The sequence below is a fragment of the Bemisia tabaci genome, chromosome 4 (genome assembly GCF_918797505.1).
Source record: "Bemisia tabaci chromosome 4, PGI_BMITA_v3".
NCBI lineage: Eukaryota > Metazoa > Arthropoda > Insecta > Hemiptera > Aleyrodidae > Bemisia > Bemisia tabaci.
This window is the reverse complement of record NC_092796.1, coordinates 54,304,302-54,324,637: the sequence shown is the minus strand read 5'-3', so window position 1 is coordinate 54,324,637 and position 20,336 is coordinate 54,304,302. Positions and strand designations below refer to the sequence as shown.

The 20,336-nt window shown below is 40.9% G+C and overlaps 1 protein-coding gene across 2 annotated transcripts in view; it reads left to right on the top strand.

The window, feature by feature from the left end:
• Nucleotides 1-20,336, top strand: part of Phlpp (PH domain leucine-rich repeat protein phosphatase) — an 88,657-nt gene that overhangs the window by 1,313 nt on the left and 67,008 nt on the right. Inside the window, exon 1 of one of the 2 annotated variants that reach the window (XM_019047164.2) lies at nucleotides 17,283-17,462. The exons of the other annotated variant lie outside the window; for it this stretch is intronic. Within the exon in view, the coding sequence (XP_018902709.2) occupies nucleotides 17,424-17,462 (39 nt within the window). The 5' untranslated portion in view covers nucleotides 17,283-17,423. Of the gene's footprint in view, nucleotides 1-17,282; nucleotides 17,463-20,336 lie in introns of those variants that run through there. 2 annotated transcript variants of the gene reach the window in all.

Here is a 20,336-nt window from a genome sequence, read left to right as displayed (position 1 = left end):
TTTTTTCTTGTCAATGTTTTCAAGAGTCTGGACTCAAGATCCAATGTGTTTTTTTTTCCAGTAAAATATAGATTGGTTCCTTTCTTATGAACTCGGTCTAATTTGCGAATGGCAATTTTGCAGCGTTGTAATGTAGTTACGCTCTTACGTTTGAAGCGGATGATTTTTCGGAGCCCCGATTTTGCGGCCCCTTTCACCGCCGTGCGTAATTATGACGGGGGCATCGCGGGATGGTTGATTACTCAGTCGAAAAATTGTCGGCTGGAATCCGCGTATTCAACGACCAATTTGCCGAGGAGGTAAACGTTAGACGTCACGGTCGTGGCCCGTACGAAAATGAGACCCACTTATCAAATGAGCCTTCTTCGTTTTCGTATGTCAATCGCTGTCGCTGTCGACGACAATCTGAAATTCTGCCCGAGTCGTTGTCAAATATCAATCGTAATGGAGACAATCTTCGGGGAATATAGAGTCCCTAACGTCAAAATACTCACTGGAAAAAAACACATTGGATCTAGAGTCCAGACTCTTGAAAATATTGACTAGTAAAAATACTCTCGATTCAATCGGATTTTTGCTTGAATCAAAACGAAATCCGCTCAAATTAAGAGGCTTGGTTTTTGATGTAAGCTAGATTCTGATTGAATCAAGAGTACTTTTTCTTGTCAATATTTTTAAGAGTCTGGACTCTAGATCCAATGTGTATTTTTTCGTTGCTCGGAGGGGCGGATTCAAAAGTCAATATGAAGCGTCTTTGTTTTTTGAGTGGGGTTTTATAACCTGATTTTCAGCGCTCAGGTGATAGGGATAGCTTTTTGATTTCAACCTGCCTTTAGAATTCTAGTATGCTAGTGGTATGTACCATGGCGCACCAGCTCAACAACAAGATGGTGAAGAGGAGCCCATCAACATATTTAGATTAGATTAATCCGTGACTCTTATTCAATTTTCCTTATGTCAAAGCTCGGAGGACGATAATCGTTGCTCTAAAATTTATTTTTCAACAGTAGGTAGTGTACATTACTTTTCCAAAAATTGATAGTTGAAATTTTGGTGAGCGAGTTCTTTTATCTCAACGGTACTCATCTTCCTCGGGGCTTTTAGAAACGCGCCTACATAGAAAACCGCTGAGCGCTTCCCTTATACGAACGTATTAAAGCTTTCTCCCTCTCCTGAAAAAGGTGATTCTCCGTAATTCCTAAGATTCCTTTCATACAGACATTTCTGAAGATTAAGACCCTCGACCCTTTAAAAAATTCCTGGCTACGTCTCCGCGAATCAAAAATAAGGTTCTGGTCATATACTTCTTTGAGAAGCCCAAACAGATATCTCCACGGAATACTTTCCAAAGAAACGCTCAAAAGATGATGGACTGGAGGCATTCTCAAAATATTTTCACTTTTCATGAGAAGCGGCATCGGATTTATCTTTAAACGTTTGGTTTATCAATTTTTTCTAAGGAATTTACTCTTCGATAGTATTCTGAAATGCTGAAATTTTCCTCACTGCATCGCGAAACACGATACTTTTAGTGACGCTTACAATTAGTAGCGACTATTCCTAATCGGTGACAGTGCGTGTTGCATACACGAGGAAATGCAGGTTTTCTGGCCTTGTATCTTGCAGAAATCCGCCCTGCGTAGGGCAAATCGTCGCTTGACTGACATAAAGGCGTAACTACACATAGAGATGAACCCGGAAAAGCATTGAATTGTAGGGAGGACAGGGTTCATTGTAGAGTGTAGTTACTCCTTATGTCAGGTAGGCGACGAAATACCGCGATCAACGTCATCACTCTTTTACTCAGTCCCACCCATGGGCGAAGATGAGGGGTCCTGGAGGCTCCTGTTCCCTCCCCCAAAAAATGTGTCATCGTATGAAGTCGCCTTATACGAGCACGAGCACACTCCCGTGAGAGGAAAATAGCTTTTTGCCTCCCCTTCCCCCATGATTTGTCGAACTACACTGGTGGTCTCACCAACAACTTCAGTTTTGTCTGAAAGTAAAGACAGGATCTGTAAAAAGGGGCCTTGTATTATATGAGAAATCATTCTAAGAGAGCCTTTGGGGGAAAATTTCGATACCTGCGATTTCGAGTCAGCAACGGGAAACGCTCTTTAGAAGCCTCCAGAAAGCCTCTACAAGTGATTTTAGTTCAATTATCTTACCAAACAAAAGGTGCTACCCGCCTCTTTTTCTGTGCAGTGTGCGGCATGGTAGAACCCGTTACTTAAAAATTTAACCTAAGACTTCAGAATTTTTGTCTTGGGGCTTTCAGACGTCATTTTCCCTCAGTTGTTGAAATTTCAGTGTCAAACATACGCCGACATTTCCAGATTTTCTTCCTTCATGCAGTGCTACCAATAATCCAAACTAAAATTTTTGTAAGACAAGGTCCTTTTCACAGGCTCGTCATAACCATCTAAATCCGTCCAATTCCTACACTTTTTCCTGCTCTATGTTCTGTTGTTTTTGTTTTTTCGCGTGATCCGGCAGAAGTGCGTAAAATCGTGGAATGGCGGCCCGACTGAGGCCGGAGCGTGTCGCCTCGTTAGCGCTCACCGCTCAGATACCGATGGAAGATGAGCGATGAAGAAGTTGCTTGGCTCCAGTTTGGCCTCTTCTTGGCCTCCTTCCGACGGCCACGATCCCGGCCCTCATCCGTGAATGATGATGCTTAAGCTTGACGCTTTTCATTTTTCATCTCGACGCTGCGCTGCTTTAATGTCACTCGGTTCCGCACTGCATCGGTTCCGTCCTCCAGACTGCACACTCCAAACAAAAGAAAAATCATCACTTCCAAGCAAACTTGGATTGCATTTTGCAAAAAGGAACCAGAAGCATTGCAATGATGCTGAGATTGTGCAAGTTCGTCCTTTGCAGTAAAATAACTGAAATCTTGAAAAAATATGAAATTTACGGGGTAATTTTTGTCTTAGATTCACAGTTTTTAGCGAGTAAAATAGAAACCGTCAATAGACAATCAGGGTTTTCCCAAGACAAAAGAAGTTGCACAATCTTAGCAACATTGCAATGCTCGTGGTTCCTTTTTGCAAAATGCAATCCACTTATCGAACTGAATTTGAAAATTATTTCTTTGCTGCGAAAGCGCACCGAATGGACATGAAAATTGAGCAAGACGCTTGGATGCCATTCGAAAAACGGTTTTTGGGCGTGAAGTTGTCTTACCATAAACGGTTTTTGGGTCTGCGGGCTGATCATTGATATTGATACACAAAGCGACTTACAAAGAAGACATTGGGAGTATGGAGCGATCAAATTAGTTGAAATGGGTGATTGCTATGGACTAAGGGAGAAAATTATAGAATTACTATAGGGTCTCTTGTGGGTTGCCGTTAGTTAGTCTATTACCTACCTCCTTTGTCCACTGCAACCTCTCGCTTCCATCAATAGGATTCCTGCAAATCACTCTTGTCTTGTTTGTCTATAGCTTTGTCTATCAATTTCAATAATCAGCCGGTAGTAAAGAAAACGGTTCGACGGATTTCAAATCCCTCCTCGGGTATCGAAAGAACATTTGGAGTACTTAATATTTGTAGCGAAGCGCAATTGGACTACATTTTAGCAATTAGGAACTATAAATTCCGGCCCGGTTTAGAAACAACGTATGTGCCGTTAGTTTCCCTATGCACATAAGTGTTTTTTCAGATGAGCCAGAATTTATAGGTCCAAATTACAAAATGCAGTCCCATTGTTCCTCGCAAAAATTCCCCACAAGAGTTCGAAAAACGATTTTGGGGCGTGAAGTTGGCTTACTATTTTGTTCCCAGGCTGTAGCTTTTTAATCTTTTGACGATATGAGCTGAACTTGAAGAACAATTCGTCGCCTACCTGACATAAGGGCGTAACTGCACTATGCAATGAACCCTGTCTTCCATACGTTTCAATGCTTTTCCGGGCTCATCTCGATGTGCAGTTACGCCCTTAAGTCAGCCAAGCGACGAATTATGCACAATTGAAGCGCTAAATCTTGGACCTACTTTTGAAATTTGTGCTCCATATTGGTCAGCCAACTTTACGGAGCTCAAAATACACCACTACACAAAAAAAGGTTTTAGGCGATGTCGTTACAGTTGGACGGAGGAATATGCTAGGAAGGATAATGAGTCCCTGTGAAACCGTCTTAAAGCGTCCAAATGATGGATGAAGATCAGGAACATTTTTATTACATTCTAAGATGTATTGCTTTTCGTGCGTATTGATTAGACACGTCATTCAAATTGTGCGGGAGAATATAAACTTCGACAAAGAGCAGTGGGCGGTACAAAACGGCCGCCGACCCTCATCGCCTCACGAAATTTTTTCCTCTTATTTATTCTCCTGGAAAAACCTGCTCTGAATATTCTCCAGATTATTTCAACATTTCAAAAAAGACGGGAAAATATTTTTACACTGTTTAAACCGTAACGTACATTTCGATGAGATATCATTATACTTAGAGCTTGACTTCAGAATTATAATTTCGTCTTCAACATACACTCTCGAGATTGAATAATATATTTTAATTCTATATTAAGGTCAATGACTTAAAAAACTAAAGGGAGAAAATATTCATTCATATATCCATTCTCTTAGATAATGCTTTCAAAAACTTTTACGGCTTGTTTTTACACTGAGCCTGACTCCTAGTCGACTGTATACTGAAGCACGGCTATTTTCAATTTTGATGGTCAATTTTCCCGTGTGGATAAAGCCTTCTCTTGATTTAAACTATGTTTGTCACTCTATGCAGTGGCTGTGGGCTTTTATTAGTTGATATTTTTCATCACTTGCCTACGTTTCTAACTGCATGCGATCGTCGAATTTTATGATTCTTCCCGTTGGCGGAAATAGTAATGAAACAAAGATGCGATCTTTAACAGGAGATGAATGACTCAATATTTCCGTAGTAGTGATGGAACTGTCGATATCCGTCCGTCCTGTACACAACCGTAATCGTCGAATAAAATAGGTACAAAGAAAATGATTTCACCATTCTTCTAGATAATTCTCAGCCAGTTTGGGACCGTTAAAACTTATCAAATTATTCCTCGGGACCAGATCACCGCGGGAAAGTACGATCAAAAATTTCTACGTGTGATTTTGCAAAATTGCGCTTATTTCCGCTGTAGGCACAATTATTTTGCTCTGCGATGTTATACATTATTATGATTATAGAAATTGTTTGTGAAAAAAATTGGTTTTTTTTAGAGAAACTTCGAGGGGCCATATTTCCCCTTAGAGTAGCTTGAATGAAAAAATGTCATCGTACAAACTTGTTTTGGTCTAAATGATCGATTCCTACATATTCCGTTTTTCGATTTAGGACATCCTACACGGTTGAAAATTTCGGAGTGAAATTCTTGCCAGAGTCTATGTAGCATCCAAAAACCTGGAGTGGCATGAATGCGGAGTTGAATCTTTTCTCTTTACGGAGTGACATATGGAGTGGAATTTACTTTTTTTTCGGAGTGCCATACGCTATTATAATGCTAGTTTTACCTCGCATTCATACACTGAAATAAAAAAAAAAAAAAAAAAAAAAAAAAAAAAAAAAAAAAAAAAAACTCGTACGAAACGAGCTGTATAGACATACCGGCCGTGTCCCGGACTGAGAGGCCGAAAGTTTCGGGCGTAGCACCCGGAACAATCGAAGCTACGGCTCCAGCACCCGGAAATTTCGGCCTTCGAGCCCGCAACGGATGGTATGTCTATATAGCCTGTAACTTTTTTTTCAGTGTATAACTCAGAGTTTTTAGGCTCTATACACGGCGAAAAAAACTTCGTGCGTGGGACCCGAAGTTCAGGTCATATGGATCTCTGAAGTTTTCGGATTGAGCATCTGAACACTTTAGGTCCAGCTGCTGAGGTTTGGATCACACATCTAAAACTTCAGTTCTTAAATCTGAAGTTCTTCGGGTGTGAAAACCGAAGTACTTCAGACGTAAGATCTGAAGTTTCAGATGTGTGATCCAAACCTCAGCAGCTGGACCTTAAGTGTTCGAATGCTCAATCCGAAAACTTCAGAGATCCATATGACCTAAACTTCGGGTCCCACGCACGAAGTTTTTTTCTCCGTGTATATATACGCCGGCACCGAATTTCACTGCTCGATTTTAAAGAGTGATATTAAAGCAGAAACAATCACCCAGCCCGAGCGTCACCAGTCGTTGAGATCATAGCTCTCGTTTCCTCTGCGGGTGGAATGGTAACGTATTTGGTAAGACGAAATCTTGTCTGGGATGCGGTGCACGACCTTAAACCCTGATCTCAACGCGGCGACGCGGCGCGACGTCGGGCTGGAGCCGAAGCGCGCAGGCGTAGACGCGGAGGTAGACAGACGTCGCGTCGCGTCGCGGCGTTGAATTTGAAATGAGAAACGGTTTAATAAGTCTGAGAGGGCATCGCATCGCGTCACGGGCTCGCTGCAGCGTCACGCGGGTGGTAAACCCAGTCATACGCCAACCCACCGCCGTTGTCAGATCACTATTCCGGTCATCATCCAAGTGGCATACATGTCTACCCTGGTAAAAATTGGCGATAAGAGCTGCGTTTTAAAATACCATAGGAATTCTTATAGCCGGCTAGAGAAGGCTACAGAAAATCATATAGCTGGCTGTAGAATGCGGAGAAAATCATACGGCCGGGCTATACGAAGCGATAAAAAATTATGCAGCCGGGCTATAGTTCCTATCGCCGGGCTTTACACTTTATCGCCTGGCTGTTGCTTTTTCGCCATCGCTTATAAAAAGCTGTAAGAAATTGTGTAGAAATTCGTGTGCTTTGGAAATCATTAAGTTTGATACGGAACCACCTTAATATTTGCAAAACACACAGTATATTTTCCTTTAATACATATTTTTTTTCATCAATTAAAATGAGAATAATCCATACAGGATGTGCAAACATTTCAAAATCATGAGTTGAATAACGCTGACTCCGCAAGATTAAATATTAGAGCCTAACACAAAGCGGAGCGGCGACGCACTGGCGCCTACAAACCTAACAGGGATACTTCACGCATTGCGCAACGCGTGAAGTATCCCTGTTAGGTTTGTAGGCGCCGATGCGTGTTTCGCCCTGGCTGCCCGCCTGCCACAGCGCTTCAAGCAACTATTTCACACCAGATGTATTGCACAGTATCATTCGAAACTGAAGGCGCTCTAATATATTAGCAACGGCAGGCATTCATCAAAAGTACGGAGCTTTCCTCACAAAATAAATCAAGATACTACGGCCCAAAAAGAGAGCAGTATTCCAAAAACTCACTAAGTCCTAGCATCCGTAATTAGTAACGTTTAGCATACACTTAATCGCCTGGCTGTTGCTTAATCGTCATCGTCTATAAAAGGCTATATGAAATTGTGTAGCCGGCTATAGAAGCTATTGGAAATCTTACAGCCGGCTGTAGGTCAATGGTATTTTGGAACACAGATTCTACTGCCAATTTTTACCAGGGATACTTATTTAATTTATTAAAGAGTCAACAGGCTTCATACCTGAAGGCTTTGGGTCATTCAATTTCTTATGTATTACTATGACGACGACTGCTAGACCAACTTGGTACCCGTCATCAGCGGGTTATGTGTTGAACTTGGTAGACAAAGCGATAGACGAAGAAGATAAAAAGGATATGGAGGAATCATACTGGTGTAAGCGGATGGTTGCAATGAACAAATGAGGTATAGGTAATAGACTAACAAACGGCAATCCACAGAACCCTATTGTCAGTCCATCATTTTCTCCTTTAGTCTATAGGAACCACCTATTTCAACCAACACAATCGCTTCACACTCCCTACCCTGGTAAAAATTGGCAGTATAACATGTGTTCCAAAATACCAGACCTACAGGCGGCTGTAAGATTTCTAATAGCTTCTATGGCCGGCTACACAATTTCTTATAGCCTTTTATAGCCGATGGCGATTATAAAACAGCCAGACGATGAAGTGTATGCTAAACGTTACTAATTACGGATGCTAGGGCTTAGTGAGTTTTTAGAATACTGCTCTCTTTTTTGGCCGTAGTTTCTTGATTTATTTTGCGAGGAAAGCTCCGTACTTTTGATGGATGCCTGCCATTACTAATATATTAGAGCGCCTTCAGTTTCGTATGATACTATGCAATACCTCTGGTGTGAAATAGTTGCTTCAAGCGCCGTGGTAGGCGGGCAGCCAGCGCGGAACACGCATTGGCGCCTACAAACCTAACAGGGATACCTCACGCGTTGCGCAATGCGTGAAGTATCCCAGTTAGGTTTGTAGGCGCCAGTGCGTCGCCGCTCCGCTTTGTGTTAGGCTCTAATATTTGATCTCGATGAGTCAGGGTTATTCAACTCATGATTTTGAAATGTTTGCACATCCTGTATGGATTATTCTCATTTTAATTGATGAAAAAAAAAATGTTTGAAAGGAAAATATAATGTGTGTTTTGTAAATATTAAAGTGGTTCCGTATCAAACTTAATGATTTCCGAAGCACACGAATTTCTACACAATTTCTTATAGCCTTTTATAGCCAATGGCGAAAAACCAATGGAGATAAAGTGTAAAGCCCGGCGATAGGAACTATAGCCCGACTGTATACTTTTTTATAGCTTCGTATTGCCCGGCTATATGATTTGCTCCGCTTTCTACTGCCAGCTATATGATTTTCAATAGCCTTCTTTAGTCGGCTATAAGAACTCCTATGGTATTTTGAAACGCAGCTCCTATCGCCAATTTTTACCAGAGTATGTCTCCTATGTCTATAGCTTTGCCTATCAATTTCAACAATCAGCCCACAGGCCACAAATTTCTCAAGCCCTCGCAAAAAGATCGCGCATAGACGAAATTACACTGAAAATAGTCTAGAGGTGCACTCGATAATATACACATACAGCTGCATCAAGTGTTTGAGAAAAATGTTAGTGTAATTTCGTAGATATATGAGGGTTTAAGAAATTTGCGACCTTATGACGGCCACCGTGTTGGCCAAAATGTGTACAGTAGTACAAGACATTTAATGACCAATAGAACCAGGTAAAAACCTGACTACCCTTGTATATGTGCATATATACACTTGGTTTGATGTCTGAGGATGCGACTTTATCAACTCGTAGGAGCTGTTTTTGCCTAACCCCTGGAATGAAGGCGACAACCCCTTTCGGCCGCAGTATGGCTTTTCAGGAGAACAATATCGCGTATATGTAGACTTGGTTCGATGTCTGAGGATGCGACTTTATCAACTCGTAGGAGCTGGTTTTGCCTAACCCCTGGAATGAAGGCGAAAACCCCTTTCGGCAGCAGTATGGCTTTTCAGGAGAACAGTATCGCGTGTTTTGTCCTCATTTGAACGTATTTGGCAATAATAGATCCTAGATCTCGAAATAGCCGCATTTTTTGACTGACCATTAATTAATATGCTCGAATCGTTTTCTTAATGATGTTCAGTTTTGTGTCCAACGATGCATTTCATCACGGACAGCATGACCCGTAATTTGTCTAAAAACGATGTTTTTTATACGGCCATCGGGTTTCAGAGGCAACTTTTCGGAATCATCAATGTTCGGACATTTCCAGTGCTTGCGTAGCTGGTTTGTGAATCGACTATTATTTCGGTATTTTGGACGGATCCCAAATCAGCGTTGGTCAGGCAACACGGGGACTATAGCAGACACGCGTCGCGTCAAACATCAAAGTCGCGGGAAAACATCACAGCGTGACAAGTTTCCGGCTCTGTGGTCCTCTGACTCCTGTACCTCCTCCTTTGCCTCCCGGGGAAAAACGACTTAACTCTAATGGCAAGCTAATGCTGGATACGCGGTTATGCACAGCATGGTTCATGGCCCGGGTCTGTGGACTCTCGAGTCTTGAGTCCCGGCAAGGATAATGTCCCCAGACTTCTCAGTGCTCACAATCAGTGATCGCGAGCAGGCATCTTTACCTCGGATTTGCCGCCTCAAATCTACTTTACTCCCCCGATTTTCGCCCCCCCCCCCAAATTTACCGCCTCTATTTCGTTGAGTGCCCCGCGTTTAATCTTCGACAGTTAAAAAAACGTAAGAATCAACATCGGAACGTGAATTTTGTATTGGTGCGGTTTTGCTTCCCATTATTTTGGACTGTCATTTTGAAGATCGCGAGTTGTTCGGTTTAAAGTGTGATAATGCGGTGATTGTGCTAGGGCTGAGCGATTGAATGCTCGTTAAGGTGAAAATTAACATCATTTCAAACGTCAAGCTACGTTATGCTAAATTTTACGGACGGGACGGTTAACGATCGCTTTCAGGGATTCAGTGATACATGGTGGTCGTCAAAAAAATTATGATATTTTTAGGGCGTTCCGAATGATTTTATCATATTTTTGACCTTAACTTGAGCACAACCATAGTTCATCGTTTTCTCCTAATGTATTAAAGTTGCGTCTTAAGTTGCATAACGAGCTGGCGTTCAATCTAGTGTTCTTCAAGAAATAATTTGATAGGGCAGGGAGTATATTGAAATTCAGCAGGTATTGATTGCTTTTTTTCATTGAGAGACCTGAATCGACGATGAAACTACCAGACCCGGCATCTCGTTTGCGGTGTTCAAAAATCTCCGGTTCCATTTTATTTTTTAAAGGAGAACCAATCAATATCATTCCTCGCAGTTGTCACAGACTTTTCTTCGAACAGAGAAGAAAAACCACGGAAGATTTCACGAATTAAATGATCTTCAGAGATGTGATAAAACCCTCAATGATGACCATGATAGGTTTGCTGGACTATGATGCAACCCGTTCAGTGAATCTTGAAAAAACTCACCTATCCTAACCCGTAATTTTAAGCACTGAAACGAGAGCTGATCAACATCCGATAACACTATAGTGATGGTCATTGAGGATGTTTTCGTACTTCTGATGATAATTTGAGCATCATGATAATGTTTAATTTTTCTGTGGTCTAATGGAGATGTCGCATGTGTGAGAAATTTGAAAATTTTGCGATTTGACTGTTGATTCTTTTGTAAAAGTTCGCGAGAAACAAGATGGTGCCAATGGTTTTCTCTGAAATTAACTCCCAAGCTCAAAAAAAGCTCTCAAGTTGAGGCCAAAATGGAGGGGATATCCCACGCTATCCTGAGAGTCCACCTCTACCATCAAAACAAACTCTCCATGCAAAGATAGGGAGCAAGTACATTAGCAGGGTTGCCGTGTTTTCAGTTTTGGAGTCTCCAAATAAAGTGGCACCCCTTTCAATGTATTTGCTCCCTATCTTTGCATGGAGAGAGTTTGTTTTGATGTAGAGGTGGACTCTCAGGATAGCGTGGGATATCCCCTCCATTTTGGCCTCAACTTGAGAGCGTTTTTTGAGCTTGGGAGTTAATTTCAGAGAAAACCAGTGGCACTATCTTGTTTCTCGCGAACTTTTACTTAAGAATCAACAGTCAAATCGCAAATTCCTCACACATGCAACATCTCCATTGTCTGTAAAGCCTCACATTTACGACGCATCAAAAAATACACATTTTTATATGCTAGAATGAATTTGAATGATAGCATCTAACGTTTCGACTGTGAAACTACCATATCCCGCATCTCAGTTTGTGACGTTACAGACTTCCCGCTCTGCTTTATTTTTTAAATGAGAAACTACTCAATGTCAAGTTTTTAACATTTTGATTATGTCATATTGTTACTGGGGAAGTTTTAGCAATGGACATTAGTATAGCAATTAATATACATAACGCCGGGATGGTATCATTTTGTATTTAAATACTTAAAATCCTATTGGAATCGAAACAAATTGAGGCAGATGTCAATCTTTGTTCGAGATATACCAAACTCCGTATCGAGTGCTTATATTTTATTTCAAATTTAAATAAAATTAAACGTTTCTACCCCGACTGGAAACAGTTCTAGTTGACACGAATTTGTGTGTCTTTATTCTTTCAATACTAGGTATGGGAATAGAAGTCGTCATTTTATCGTAGTATGTTAACGAATGGACTCGTGTGGTTATCATGAGGGTATTTCGACGGCAAAACACTGTAATAATTCCTGAGATGGTATCTGCATTCGTTAAAATTTGTAAACATGAAAAATGTTAATCTCCACGCGTAGAAGTATAGGTGCTCGACTGCACGTTGCTCTTTATAAATAATTGCCGTTTTTAAAAATTCTAAACCCAAAAAAGTTTGAACCTCGACTCAATGAGCTCATACATGAAAAAAATAGATGAATGTGAGGTTTCGTCGGAACATTTCAACCGCTCTTTATTATAAAAAGGTCTCTATTCTGAGTAATTCTCAGTATTTTCTCCTGATGAATTGAGTGGATAGTCAATTATCACACTAACAAGGGAACATATACAACGAGTTCTCGAAACATATAAGAGAGAAAGTAATTGGATATCAAATACATCGAGACCGTAATGTTTCCGGGTCAAACGACCACTAGTTGAAACTACATGTATTGAAAAAAAGAAAATCGAGAAAGAACGAAAGCCAGAATTCCGTTGCATTCTCGCTTAATGGGCTATTTCGTCCTTCCGCAAGAATAAATGCGATATTGCAGTAGTTACTAGAATCACCCACCCGGCTCACCCGCCCTCCTCTCAATTTTCTGACCGGACTTTCTCCTGCACAAGCCCCTGCGAGTCCTGCTCACTTTAAACCGTTCGCTCTCTTAAAAAAGCTCTTTTCGCGGAGCTAAAACGGCGAGGTGAAAACGAGGCGTTGAAGAGGAAGGAAACTATCAAGCAGCAATAATCAGACAGTTAGAACTTGTCGTCTCATTAAGTTGAAAAGTTAAGAAAAGCGCCAAGTCGCGAGGATGGATTCGCGAGATGGACGAGGGATTTCAACGGTCGAGCAGGCAAGTATAATGCCAGGGAGGACTTGAATCCCAGTGGGAGTTAAAGGGGGGTCAGGGGGGGCCCGGGATGGGGGGGGGGGGAGGCTGTGACTTGCCGCCACGATAGCGTTCACTTTCGACAGGAGCGTGCAAAGCAGAGCAGAATGCAACAGTCGCGCATCTTCGCCCAGGTGTCTAATGGGCTTGAGCTGATCACAGAATCGTGATTAGATGATTGGTGATTGGTGATTCTAAATTTTGAAAATACTTGTAAGATATGTGAGGCGCGTTTTTACGTTTAAAGGCGATATGGGTAACGCCCCCCCCCCCCCCCCCCGCAAAACATTTGAATCAGTGAGAACGAAAACACACAAACTCGGTACCTCGAAAATTTTCACTTTTCGGCAGCACTTCGGCAGAAAAAATATTTTTCTTAAAGCAACTTCTTCACCTAAAATGCAGTTTTGTGTGTGTCTTGATTATTTTCATTTTTTCGAGTTGGTATGTTTTCGTTCTCACTGATTCATTTTGGTTAACGCTGCCATGCTAAGGTAAACCACCGTATGAGCCTTCAAGAGTTGCAAAATGAATAATAAAAATCCTAATAAAAGATTCAATTTTGAGGAAAGTCATGAAATTTTGCAGTGTGCAGTGTATGAAATCATCATGGTGGTAGTGATCATATGATCACTACCTTGTGCTTATGCACTGGTGACTCTATCCGCACTTATTCTTTGTTCTTCGAAAAGCATCTGCATGAAAGACCTTTTTTCTACGCAAAGCTCAGATTTTTGATGGATATTTCCAAACTCTCACGATCTTTCGTTACGTCTCGACGAAAGCAATCTAATTTAGTCCAGGCGCCTGGTAGCTAAAAATGAGGCTACCTGGAATTTTGGGTACACAGCGATTTTTTTGGCTTACTTTATGTTTTTTGGGTCGCTGAATCCGAATCTGAAGTTTCCGCACGCGTATCTGGTGAGCATTTTCCGCTATTTTGAAAAAATGGCCTAAAAAGGCCTTTTTTTGCGGTTTTTTTGATATAGCGGCTACGGATGAGGAAAAGTCCCGGATTTAGCTAATGTTTTGAATAGCTGACAAAATTTGGAAGAAAATGGTATATGAATATGCTAGGTTTGCTCAAAAATTGAGGAACCTCGGATTTCGGAACTTTAGAACGCTTCGGAACTTGGCTGACCGCGGCGAGCCGGATCGCGCGTTGACGGGTGCGCCGCGAAAACGTGAATAGGCGCGATGTTCACGATGCTGTATCTTCCTCAATTTTTAAGCAAACCTAACATATGTATACACCATTTTCTTCCAAATTATGTCAGCTATTCAAAACATTAGCTAAATCCGGGACTTTTCCTCATCCGTAGCCGCTATATCAAAAAAACCGCAAAAAAAGGCCTTTTTAGGCCATTTTTTCAAAATAGCGGAAAATGCTCACCAGATACGCGTGCGGAAACTTCAGATTCGGATTCAGCGACCCAAAAAACATAAAGTAGGCCAAAAAAATCGCTGTGTACCCAAAATTCCAGGTAGACTTACCAGGCGCCTGGACTAATTTGAAGCTTTCGAGTTGAGCAAAGAGAAGGTAACAGAAGTACCTGCAGAGTCCACAGGCATATTTAATGAAGCTCTCAAACCGAGGAAGTGATGAGGTTCGAATTAAAGTGATTTGACCCAGTTCCGCTTGTGCTAATTTCAAGATCGGTTCCTGGCAATTACGAGCCGACACTCATCAATTGATTCCCGAAAGAGGATATTCAAGAGTTCCGAAAACTTTTATAACTTTCTCTCCATCTATGATAAGCGACAACTTCAACCTTCAGTTTAATTCCTACGGGAGGTTTTAAGTCCGTAACCCACAGCGGAAACGCTTTCAGAATTTCTTCACAAAAATTTGTTGAAATTCTGATTATTTGTGTCTCCACAAGAAAGCTTAAAAATTAATGAATAAATACGGCACATAGAGAAAAATTAAACGCTTAGGTCAAATAAGTATAGTTGTTTCAGAGACTTTCAATATAGTCTCTTTAACTGCCGTTAAAAATGTCGTATTTAAAATCAATGAACATCACTTTGCATAAGCAACAAATGCTCGTTTCAAAAAAGGCCCGATGTAGATACTACTTGATTTCTCAACACTGCTCATACCGTCGGTGAGATTGCAAAAATACGGATATCGGTTTCCAACGGAGCATACCTTCTGTCATAATTAATTTTTCAAATTCAAAAATAATGAACATTATATCTTGGAAACTTCCCTAATTTTTACCCTCCAAATGAGGAATATTTTGTACAAATGCCCAGTAACAACGTTGGTTTGTCCACCTTTGGTAACATGGAAGCGGAGATTTTGCCGAAGAAATGCGAATACCGGTTTGCGACGCAGCATAATCCCTGTCATCATTAATTTTTTAAATTTAAAAATACTGAACGTCATTTCTTGGAAACTTCCCTGATTTTTATTCTCCAAATGAGGATTGTTCTGTAAAAATATCCAGTAATGACGTCGATTCATCCACTTTTGGTGATATGGAAGCGGAGATTTTGAAACACCGCAAACTAAACTCGCGTTTAAGCAGTTTCACCGTCGAATGTCACAGTTTGGATACGTAGAGCGAGACCTTTCAAATGGACGTATTTATGCTAAAAGGAACTATGTTGCGCGCATAACCAATGCACATAGTTTCTTTTAGCATGAAAACGTTCAAATGGACGTATTTCTGCCAAACGGAATTATGTGAATTATGACGTGAGCTCTGTTATGCATATGTTCTTATGGGTCTCAGGGCTCACGTCTTAATGCACATAGGTCCGTTTGGCAGAAATATGTCCAAATATCATGTCCCTGAGTACGACTGAGCAGGTTAAGAGGCCTTGTCGACCAAGAGCACACGACCCAGCATTGTTCGGAAACACCGAAAACCTCACGCGAGCCCGTTGAGTAGGAGTAATCACCAGTGCCGCACCGGTGCGTAACCAGGCAACTGTAACGCACTACTTGTAAACTGCATCCCACATCCTGCGTGATGCAACCCGCCGTACGCGGACGACAGCCCGCGGCGCGCCGCGCGCCGCTTTTCCTTTTCGTAACAATCGGCGCGGCGCCTCCTATCAGCAGCTCTGATCTTCGCCCAAACGTTTCATTATTTTCATTGTTTATTATGCAACGATCGGGCTCCTCTATGTATTATCCCGACTGAGGTCAACCTGCCGTCGCCCATTCTTTACTTTTTCTTTCAGTTTTCACTCTCCGCGTCGTCAAGCGAGTGCTGTTCCGTTTCGGCTTCCCGATTTTCTCGGAGAAACCCCGGTTGTCGACCGCGAAAAATTATCAAAAAATTGGATAATCTGACGGTGTTTTTTGTGAGGTCTTTTGTAATTCCGATTCTTGACCAATTACATTCGTGCTTTTAATTCAATTCTAAATCCAGCGTGCCCCTCTCTCGGCCCCATCACTTCTCTCTCCCCTCCCCCCTCCATGGTGTAATTGTTGCTGGTCTAATTAATTGAGCTGACGAATTGATGTATTTCATATTCTTGTTTGTGTCAAGGTACTCGTTTATTTAACCGATTTTACGGCAGTGAAGGGTTTCATAGACAGAGATAAATATTATAAAAATACCGCGTTGGTTGTCTCAGCGTAATTCAAAGGTGTGAGGCAAAAGTTACATCCGAAGAGGGATGGTATTTTCTCAAAGGTAGCAATACTAATGCTTTCTTCCGATGATTGATGAAACTCATCTTTGACGATCACCATAAGTTATCATTGTCGTGATATCTAAATCTGATCATCTCTTTTTAGAACCTTTGAGGAGTTTTTAAATCTATTTTTTGGTTATGCATGTAGGGAAATTGTGCATGACAGAAATAAATGAAAAAATGCGACCTTAATTCCCCGCATAAACTCAAAGATTTAAGCTGAGTTTGTCGAGTTTTGTAAATAATTCTAATAATAACAGCAACCCCTTTACCCTAAAAGATAATATCATGTAAAACAAAGCCTATTATGTTTTTTTAATCATAGAGCACTAAAAGTAAGCTGGTGATACCACTATACTTCAGTAAAGGATTATTCTTCTGAATTTTGCCTCACGGGACAAAGCATGAATCTGGAAATGGGTTGATTTAAACTTAGCCTAAAATAAATCCTGACTTTGCGGTAAATACCATGTGATTTTCTTTTTTTTTTTACAGAAACGAAAGTAATACATGAGAATGTTTTAAATCATTTATATCATACTAATTAATTTTACAAAGTGGGCAATTTTATGTGGAATGCAAATTTGACTAATCAAGATTAATCGTGGAGATTTTTTCCCCAAAACTTACTTTGACACACTTCTTAAGGATGACGTATTGCTTCTAGAGCATGCATTGATTTCTTTCGGAGTGAATTATTAGTGTGCGAGGCCATGCCCCTTCAGAATGGTGGATGTTTGTTCGCGAAATGTGCGAAATTGACCGGTGTGGAAACAAGGTGTTACAGTGCGAAGTGACTCTGGAAAATGTGCGTTTCCTGACGTTGCGTCGTCGTCGTGACGTCATGGCGGACGCGGCTAAGTGTTACGCGTGACGCGACCGCGGACGAGAACTCGGCCCAATGCGGAAAATGTCCATCATTGAAGAGGATTCACTAGAGGTCAGTTTTCTCCCTCAAGATATAGAAACTTTAAATGTGAACACTGATAAATCATCGCCAGACTCGCCGTCTTTAACGAACTCAGCCGACTATTTTGTTTTGCGATGGACTGATTCAGTGGCTATATGGAGAAAAACACTTCGTGCGTGGGACCCGAAGTTTAGATCATATGGATCTCTGAAGTTTTCGGATTAAGCATCTGAACATTTTAGGTCCAACTGCTGAGGTTTGGATCACACATCTGAAACTTCAGTTCTTACATCTGAAGTACCTCGGTTTTTACATTCGAAAAACTTCGGTTCTCAAATCCGAAAAACTTCGGTTCTCAAATCCGAAAAACTTCGGTTCTCACATTTGAAGTTTCAGATGTGTGATCCAAACCTCAGCAGCTGGACCTAAAGTGTTCAGATGCTCAATCCGAAAACTTCAGAGATCCATATGACCTATACTTCGGGTCCCACGAGCGAGGTTTTTTTCTCCGTGTAACGTTATGCACCACTTTTGTATAAATGTTTTTAGAGAGATACGCAGTTTTTCTGAAAAGTTTCCGCAAATTTTCCTGAGTCATCTCAAATGAACATATCGATAATTTTGATGCGATACTTTCGTTTGTTCTATTTTCTCTTAATGTAACCAAAGAAAAAATCAAATATCATCCGAATCTCTATTTTCCCTTTAATTGTGGTAAAAACTGAGGCAGAGAGTCAATAATGATGCCATGCAGTCAATTCTAAAATTGCAGCTTAGTGTTATTTATTTAACTATTAATAATAAAATATGATAGTTTGAGCTTTTTCAACTAATCATAAAGATGTAAGTCTTGTAGGCATTAATATGCGTTTCACGCCAACTAACCGACTGCACTGCGTTTGGCGCAATGCGGGAAGTATTCATGCAGCCTTGTAGGCGCTAGGATGGGCTGCGTGCGCCGACCGCAGTGTTTAGCGCAATGCGTGAAGTATTCCCAAAGTCTTGCAGGCGCTGATGAACGTTCAACGCCGGCCGCACTGTCAGTGTTCGGCGCGATTATTCGAACTCTCGTAAGAATAATTGGGGCAACGAATAATAAAGCTTAAAAGGCTTATGTTGTGTTTCGACGCCGTATGAGCATTCCAGCGTTGCTCGTTTCTCCCTATTAAATATTTTTTCAGAGAAAAGTTAGGAAAGTTCTTTATACCCACAACCATTATTCAATCTGTTCATTTCATTTATCATCAGAAGATAAGACATCGATGATATGTCAACAAACCAACCTGAACTAGCGTTGACATGAAAATGGGTTTATTTTCCAACTGTTTCCTGGTTTGCCAAACCTCTACCTTACATAACTAACAACTTAATTATAAATTCGTGCATTCGTTTAGCAGATGTTAAGGTTGCTTTCCCCGCAATCCTCATATATTTTCTTAAAACTTTCGCGCAATCCTGGACTACGGATTAAATCGATTGACGTCTTCACTAAATCGGTCTATTAAATGTCGTTTGACTGACAAAAGAGCGTAACCACTCTCAGAAATGAACCCGGGAAAATATTGAGTTGTGCGGACGACAGGGTTCAGCGCGAAATGTATAATGTCCGTATGTCAGGAGAACGCCAAAAATTAAGTCGAAGGCTAAAGTGCGAGGCCAAGTATCTTCGTTTTTAACGTTGTAGACTTCCTGAAATACTCCATTTTTCCCCCCAAAAACTAGTCAATGTAATTTCTTGAAAAGTTCCTTGGTTTTTCCTCTCTAGGAGAGGAATATTCTGTATGAATTTCAAGCTATAATGCTTCCTTCCTTCCTAACGAAAAAATATATCAGGATTGGAGATTTTGAAACACCGCAAAGGAGATACGTGATTTCACACTTTGGCCATCGATGTCATTGTTAGTAATATTCGATTAGTCGTTGTATTATATTAATCTTATGAACATTTTCTGAACTGAGACATCAGTTGTGCCAGTCTTTAAATTGTTTGCGCGGTTGAAGACTAAAAACTCAGATTGCAAAAACTATTTGAGTCAATTTTGCGACCTTGGAATAGAGTTACTTTTTCTCGTCCGAGGCACTAATTTTTTTGTTTATTTTTTCGTGTATTTGCAGCTGAAAATGAGCTGGTAACAGCTCGAAATGTCCTGCCTTTTGGTATTTTCTTAATATGTTAATTCCTTTCCTATTTGTTCGTATATTCGGGTTATGTTTTTTGTGCTTTATCGTCTTCCTTAGGGAAGTATGCATTTTCCGCACAAAATCCGGTATTTTGTTATTTCCTCGCAAAGATCGTGATTGAGGTTTCCGCACAATATATTTTCCGCACAAGTTGCATGAAGGTACACAAGTTTCCTTGCCATCGAATGATGAAAAAACTTAAGGTGTTATCTTGTACAAAAAATGTAGCGATCCCCGATGAACAATAGGCCAGTAAAATTTTTCCCTCTAATTCTTCTAAATTTTCTTGTATGTAAAATAAGAGAAGCACGATTCAATTATCTGCGCGGTTTTGCCAAGTCGTGCTACAAATAAAGTTTTCCCGGCTGACATTGTGCGGAAATGCCAATTCAGGCTCTTGTGTGGAAATATCAAAATCTGAATTTTTGTTCGGAAACGTCAATCCACCTTCCGGGGCACAGTGGATCGAGTCAATAGGAGAAGTCGGACACAATTTTGAAACTTTAAACGCTTATAACTCCGTTTATACAAATCTCTGAAGTTCTCACAGTAGTTCCGTTGGTTTTCTCGTGAGATTTCCTTCAAGAAACACCCCTTTAAGTTTAAAATGTGGCCAAATAAACATAAAAATTTGCAGTTTTCGTCAAAAATTTCATGTCCGATCTTTCTATCTGACTCGATCCACTGTGTGGGGGTTGATATGAGAATGTACGTCTGTAAGTG